Source organism: Nerophis ophidion, linkage group LG14 (genome assembly GCF_033978795.1).
Source record: "Nerophis ophidion isolate RoL-2023_Sa linkage group LG14, RoL_Noph_v1.0, whole genome shotgun sequence".
In the NCBI taxonomy this organism is placed as follows: domain Eukaryota; kingdom Metazoa; phylum Chordata; class Actinopteri; order Syngnathiformes; family Syngnathidae; genus Nerophis; species Nerophis ophidion.
In genome coordinates this window covers 40,137,628-40,144,666 of record NC_084624.1, presented here as the reverse complement: position 1 = coordinate 40,144,666, position 7,039 = coordinate 40,137,628, and the positions used below count along the sequence as shown (strand labels likewise).

At 34.1% G+C, this 7,039-nt stretch overlaps 1 protein-coding gene across 2 annotated transcripts in view; it reads right to left on the bottom strand.

Annotated features, from left to right (window-relative positions):
* Positions 1-4,753: 4,753 nt before the first annotated feature.
* Positions 4,754-7,039, bottom strand: part of LOC133568679 (nuclear receptor coactivator 2-like) — a 73,307-nt gene continuing 71,021 nt past the window's right edge. For both annotated transcript variants that reach the window (XM_061920765.1, XM_061920764.1), the window contains exons 20-21: positions 6,013-6,087; positions 4,754-5,910 (exon numbers count right to left, since the gene is read on the bottom strand). In XM_061920765.1, the coding sequence (XP_061776749.1) occupies positions 5,899-5,910; positions 6,013-6,087 (87 nt within the window). In that variant the 3' untranslated portion in view covers positions 4,754-5,898. The remainder of the gene's footprint in view (positions 5,911-6,012; positions 6,088-7,039) is intronic.

The window sequence follows — 7,039 nt, the reverse complement described above, 5'->3', positions numbered from 1 at the left end:
CCGCCCCCTCCTTCCCTGAAGGCCACGCCTCCTTTGACAAAGATCCTATCTCGCTGAAGATGTCCACTGTGTACGCTATTGTAACATATAGCGAACAAGCGATTAGTAAACAACATAGAATATAAATCACCTTATTGTAAGTTCATAAAATCTAATAAGATGTTGAATACATTTTTTTGGAACAGTGAAAAAAAAAAGCACCTGAGAGAGGCATTACTCTTCCACTTCCTCCACGCATGCAGCTCTCGTCAAAGATCCTACTGCCAAAGGCGTCTGGTTTATTTTGAGTGACACCTAGATTGTCCAATGAGCGTCAAAAGCACGTACAACAGAAGTATATGTTGGCCAATTGTGACAAAGAACTTATAAATATGAATTTTTACAATGGAAAAACTTTTTGTGACTAAAATACTCAGGTAAAATATAAAAATTATAGTATTATACATAATAAAGAACAAAGTATATATATATATATATATATATATATATATACACACACAAATATACATACATATATAAAAACATACATATACACATATATATATATACATATATCTATATCTACACACGTACATATATATACACACATATATACATACATATAAAGACATACATATACATGTATGCATATACATACATATATATTCATACATATACACATATACAGACAAATATATACATACACATACATACATATATATATACATATATATACACAATATATACATATATATACATATATATATATATATATACAGTATACACATATATGTGTATATATGTATACATAAATACATAATTATATGTATGTATGCATGATATATTTGATAAAATGCATACATTATATCAAAAATTTAATATTTAACAAAAATAATTACAAATAATAATTTAAAGTGAGTGGGATGTCAATGTTTAGAAGCAAAAAGTGTATAAAAAACATTAAAAGTAAAAAAAAAAAAAAAAACATTTTTAAATGTCCTTTAATATAATTAATGATCATAAACAATTAGAACTTTGAAAAATAAATATAATTATAAAGCATTGGAACTATATTTTAATTAAGAAAAAAAAGTATGTTAATTAAAAAGTGACTAAAAGTGTTAATGTACAATATGCTTTAAAATATTTTAGAAAGCTGAAAGAGAAATGTGCAACTTTTCCTAAAGTTCATGACCATGAGCAACAAGTTGTGCAAAACTGTTGTTTGCTCTCAATATCTCATATTCACCAGCGAGACACAACTAAGAAAAGACAGTTTGTTTAACAAAGAAAGAGCAAGAACGCTGCAAGTGTTTCAACATATTGCATATGTTTGCATGGGAAGATCACACAGAGGTCAACTCTGCATTCTTCAATGAACATGAGGCTAATAATAATATTAATATTAATACGCTGAAGAGTCGCTATAAAGGACAGAGTCAGGAGTGTGTCTGAATAAAAATAGTTTATTTACAGTGTATCGATCATAAATAACAAGCAACGTAGACAAAAGCAACATTCGCATTGACAACTTGCCTCATTAAACAGCAGCAACCGAGAAAACATATTATTTTAACAGTGAACTTTGAGCGACAATCATGTGACTTTACACTAACGTGTGAAAAATAAAAGAATGTAAAGTACAGTAAATGTCTCTTTTCCTACGTAGAACACAACAACATATTCTTGGTTGAATTATCTTAAGCAATTGATGCTTGGATTTACATTCATCACTTGAAATATTTGTTTACTCGTCAACATGACTTGGGAGGACGCAGCACGGAAATAAAAGCAAGCTACCAGTAAAAGATGCAGCAAAGTGAAACGCGTAAATATCACACAAAACAGAAAAATACACTCGCACACTTCTAAGGCATTATTATGCTAGCATGTTAGCATCAAAGGTACTTGCATGAAACAGTATTCTGAAGCCATAAATATATCACCGTCAATAAAAACTATTTTGATATATTTGAATACACTTCCAGAGGCTTTACAACAACATCTGAATGGCTTTCCTTGGGAAGTCACTAAGGGCTTTAACCACCGGAGGAAAAAAAAAAAAACTAAAGTGGAGAATCAGTGCTAAAAGGCGAACAATTAATTTCAGTGTGTCGTCATTCAAGTTTATAAAAAGTGTGTCCATCAGTTTAGGTGCATCGGTAAAAGAGACAAAAATACTGGGTCGAAGAAAGCGCCTCATTGCTAGTTTTTGTCTAGAACAGGGGTGTCCAATGTCCGGCCCGCAGATCATTTTTAACCTGCCTGAAAAACATTTTTGTCCGAGTGAAATGTTGCTTTGATGAAATATGTTCATTCTCTTTGTTAAGAGGCTACATGCCAACGTTGGCTCGCGAGCGTTATGGACCCTTAGGGCTGAGAATATTATTATCTTAGCACAGGGGATGTGCAGAGAGGGCCATCTGTGCATTGTTTTTTTTTCTATTATTCTAAATGAATCAAATTAATCATTCTCAAAATAGAATTCAACATGGCCCCTGATTGAATATCACAATGAAGGTTTAGGGCCTTAAAATCAAAATAAAGTTAGCATAGCAATCCGTATGTTGAGTACTGTGTGCTTAACAAATGTATTAGAGTGCCACCCAATGGAAGGTGTATGCCACAGTTGCGCTAAATAAACAACACTCATGTACATTTATAAACATCAGTATTATGTTGCTACAACAAAACTATTATTTGTTAGGCATGAATGATCACATTTAATGTTTTGCTAAAAAAAAAAAAAATATACATAAGATGTCCTTTTTTATTAATCTAACTGCATTCCTAACCATAAAAACATTTTTCTAGCTCCTATAAAAGACACATTTTCAATTTATTTGGTTATTATGTGTTATAAATGATAATTTTATTGTTTTGTACATTTCCAAATAAATATTCTTTTTTTAAAGAAGTCTGCAGTATTTAAAGGCCTACTGAAACCCACTACTACCGACCACGCAGTCTGATAGTTTATATATCAATGATGAAATATTAACATTGCAACACATGCCAATACGGCCATTTTAGTTTACTAAATTTCAATTTTAAATTTCCCGCGAGTTTCTTGCTGAAAACGTCGCGGAATGATGACCCGTACGCATGACGTCACTGACTGTCAGGAAATATTAGCAGCTGCACCACTTGCGGCTAAAAGTCGTCTGCTTTAACCGCATAATTACACAGTATTTTGGACATCTGTGTTGCGGAATCTTTTGCAATTTGTTCATTTAATAATGGAGACTATAAAAAACAATGATGTAGGTGGAAAGCAGTGTATTGCAGCTGTCTTTAGCACCGAGACACAGCCGATGTTTCTTTGTTTGTTGTGAAGTGGAGCGGTCAAGCGGACATGTTTTCTCTACGTCAACCAGCATGTTTTTGAATGGGGAAATTGTGATATATATCTTACCGGAGACATCGTTGGATTATTCGTCGTCCTGCAGCAGCGGCTCCTCGGCTTCTCTCTGAGACAATTCGTGTTCACCGCAAATATCCGACCTCGAGGTATGTCTTTACAATCTTTAAAATCTCACTAAAACACTATTAAAACAGTAAGCAGATAAGGGATCTTAGTATTATCTTAGTAAATATGTCTAATTACATCTGAAACGCTCACACTGCCATCGCCCAGAGCCGTCACTTTTTTTTTTTTTTTCTTTTCCTTCACTATCAATATCCTAATTCACGAATCTTTCATCCTCGCTCAAATTAATGGGGAAATTGTCGCTTTCTCGGTCCGAATTGCTCTCACTGCTGGTGGCTCCCATTAAAAACAATGAGAATATGTGTGGAGCCCTGCAACCAATGATGTCACGCGCACATACTTCCGGTACAGGCAGGGCTTTTCTAGTAGCGAGACTAAAAGTTGCGAACTTTATCGTCGATGTTCTCTACTAAATCCGTTCAGCAAAAATATGGCAATATCGCGAAATGATCAAGTATGACACATAACATGGACCGGCTATTACCGTTCAAATAAGAAAATCTCATTTCAGTAGGCCTTTAATTTCTAATGCCATGTGGTCTAGTAAATGCCTTAAACATTGTGTATTTGACAAATTAATTGTTCATTGCATAAATGTGTTAAGTGTACATTGCATGCAGACATATTTATTTCTGTACGGGGGCCTCGCTGGAATAAGTTTGGAATTTGGCAAACAAGTGTGGCTCAGGAGACAGAGCAGGTTGTCCGGTAAATTTCTGGGGTTGTGCAGTGACCAGAAAGTTACCGGTTCAAATCCTGTGTCAGACATCTCAGTCGCTGTTGTCGTACCTTTGGGCAGGACACTTCGCCCAAGTTGCTTCACCGACCGGGAAGCTGAAACTGCCCACTGCTCCTCAAGAGAGGATGGGTCAAATGCTGGGTCAACATTTTGCTGTACATACGTTGTACATGTGACCATAAAGATATTCTACTTCAACGCCAGTGCTTGGACTTATTTTCTATCACATTGAAAGATTAAAGGTGTGTACCATCTCCATAGAAATACAACAAATAAATGATGAGACATTTAAACTCTTGTTAGCAATCAGTTAACGTAGCCAACCAAATAAAAAGCAAGCATTTTGGTTCAAGTCAGGTCAGCAAAGCTTTTTGTACCTTTTTGAAAGTCACAAAGTGATCATTTGATGTAAAATCTTCTGTTTTGTTGGCTTTTTATTCTACATGGCTGCTTAGTAATACCACTTTAGGGAATATAGAATCTATTGTTGCTGTTATTTGCATCATTTGTACAAACCCACCCACCCACCCACCCACACTCCCATGTGTCAAAAACTACAGCACCTGAAATATATTAATTCTATTTTTAAAATTAGTATACAAGATACATTTTCATCTACTTAAATCTTATAAATAGCTTCAAAGTTTTTGTCGGATACTCATGGGCGTGTGAGAGCCTCAAAAATAAAATTTGAAAACAAAACAACAACCATTGTAAAATCTAATTTGAATGAATAATAATAAAAGATTTAGAGGTTTTTCATTTCTTCAACGCCATCAGAAAAGGAACTAGACAAAGTTGTGTGTTTGTTACTAAAGTCTGGACATACAAGCATTTAATATACAAGTATCTATTTGTTAATGCATCTAAATAAACAAAATATTAAATGTGTTATCATTTTTAATCATGTAATGTAAAATTATGAACATATAATATATGTAGAAAAGCGGAATATAAGTCTAATCCATTATTATTATTATTATTATACAATACAAACAAATAGACAAGTTTTTATTTTTTTAATGTATTAAGAAATTGAATATCCATCCATCCATCCATTTTCTACCGCTTATTCCCTTTCGGGGTCGCGGGGGGCGCTGGCGCCTATCTCAGCTACAATCGGGCGGAAGGCAGGGTACACCATGGACAAGTCGCCACCTCATCGCAGGGCCAGAAATTGAATAAATATTTATAATTATATTATTTTTACTTTAGTTATATAAATCATATCTGAATAAATAATAGTATGAATAAATCTTTTTAATGTGTGTGTGTATGTATACATATATATATACATACATACACACACATATATATATATACAAACATATATATACAAACATATACATACATATATATTTTATTAAGCATTTATATGCAATCATATTTTTTTCAACATTTGTTGAAATGTAAAAAATATGATATAAAAAATATAACATAAATGCGTATCATGTATTTTTGTCAAGTATATTTCACTACATTTTATTTTAATTGCAATTACTGGTAATTACCAATTACATTTTAAATTAACTAAATGGTAATTTTTTGGATGACTTATCTACATTATATGTCCAGACTTTAGGGACACTTTGTGCATTTAAAGGGAATCAGCTTTTTACGAAGTATTTTGGTTGGGACAACCTTTGCACCTTTCGTGGATGTCAAACTAAGCAGCATTTTGTGTCCAGAGTCAGCAAAAGTTCTGGAAAAGACATAAAATATATGTTCAATGAGTTAAAAAAAACTAAAAAAAAAAAAAAAAAAAAAAAGAAATGTAATGGCAAGAAGAGAACGTTTAATTTACAGAATTGACGTTGGCCTCCTGAGTCAGCACGTCCATTCCTCCCAGCTGATCCTGGATCAGTCTGTTGTCGCTCACCTGCAGGACACGCAAGTAACATTTATTTGCATAGCACCTTTCACAGACAATAGACTAAAAAACAGTTTTTACCCAAGAGCCATAGTAGCATTAAACAGGCACTGTCATGTCCTCATGTGTCATGTCTCTTTATTTTTTTCGGACTATAATGTTCAATAATGTTATAAGTGTATATGTATATATATATGCATATGTATGGATATGTGCATGTGTGTGGATATATATATATATACATAGAGAGAGAGAGAGAGAGACTGCGATGAGGTGGCGACTTGTCCAGGGTGTAGACCGCCTTCCGCTCGATTGTAGCTGAGAAAGGCACCAGTACCCCCCGCGACCCCAAAGGGAATAAGCGGTACAAAATGGATGGATGGATATATAGAGATACATACCGTATTTCCTTGAATTGCCGCAGGGCATATAGTATGCGCCTGCCTTGAATTATTGTCGGGTCAAACTCGCTTCCCAAAATAATTAGCGCATGCTTAGTATTACCGCCTGGTCAAACTCGTGACGTCATGAGTGACACTTCCCCTGTCATCATCTTCAAAATGGAGGAGGCTGATTTCAATACCGGTAATTTGAAATCGCATAAAGGGAAGAAGATTAAGAGCTATTCAGTAGGATTTAAGGTCCAAGCTTACATCACACTCAAATTTTTACTGCATACCTTTGGTAAGTGCCGTAGCGAGAATAAGTTTTAAAATAATTAGCGCATGCTTACTTTTACCGCATGCCTTTGGTAAGCGCAGGAGTGAGAAGAGGTTTTAAATTAATTAGCGCCCCGGCGGCAATTCAAGGAAATGCGGTATATTCTTTTTTATCTTTTTTTTTACTACTTACCGTAAATTACCAAATTATTGTGTATGCACCTTAGGGGACATGCTCAAATTTTGTTGTTCTTTGAACCTGTTAACTCTAATAATAACAATAAAACTCTATTCTATTCTAT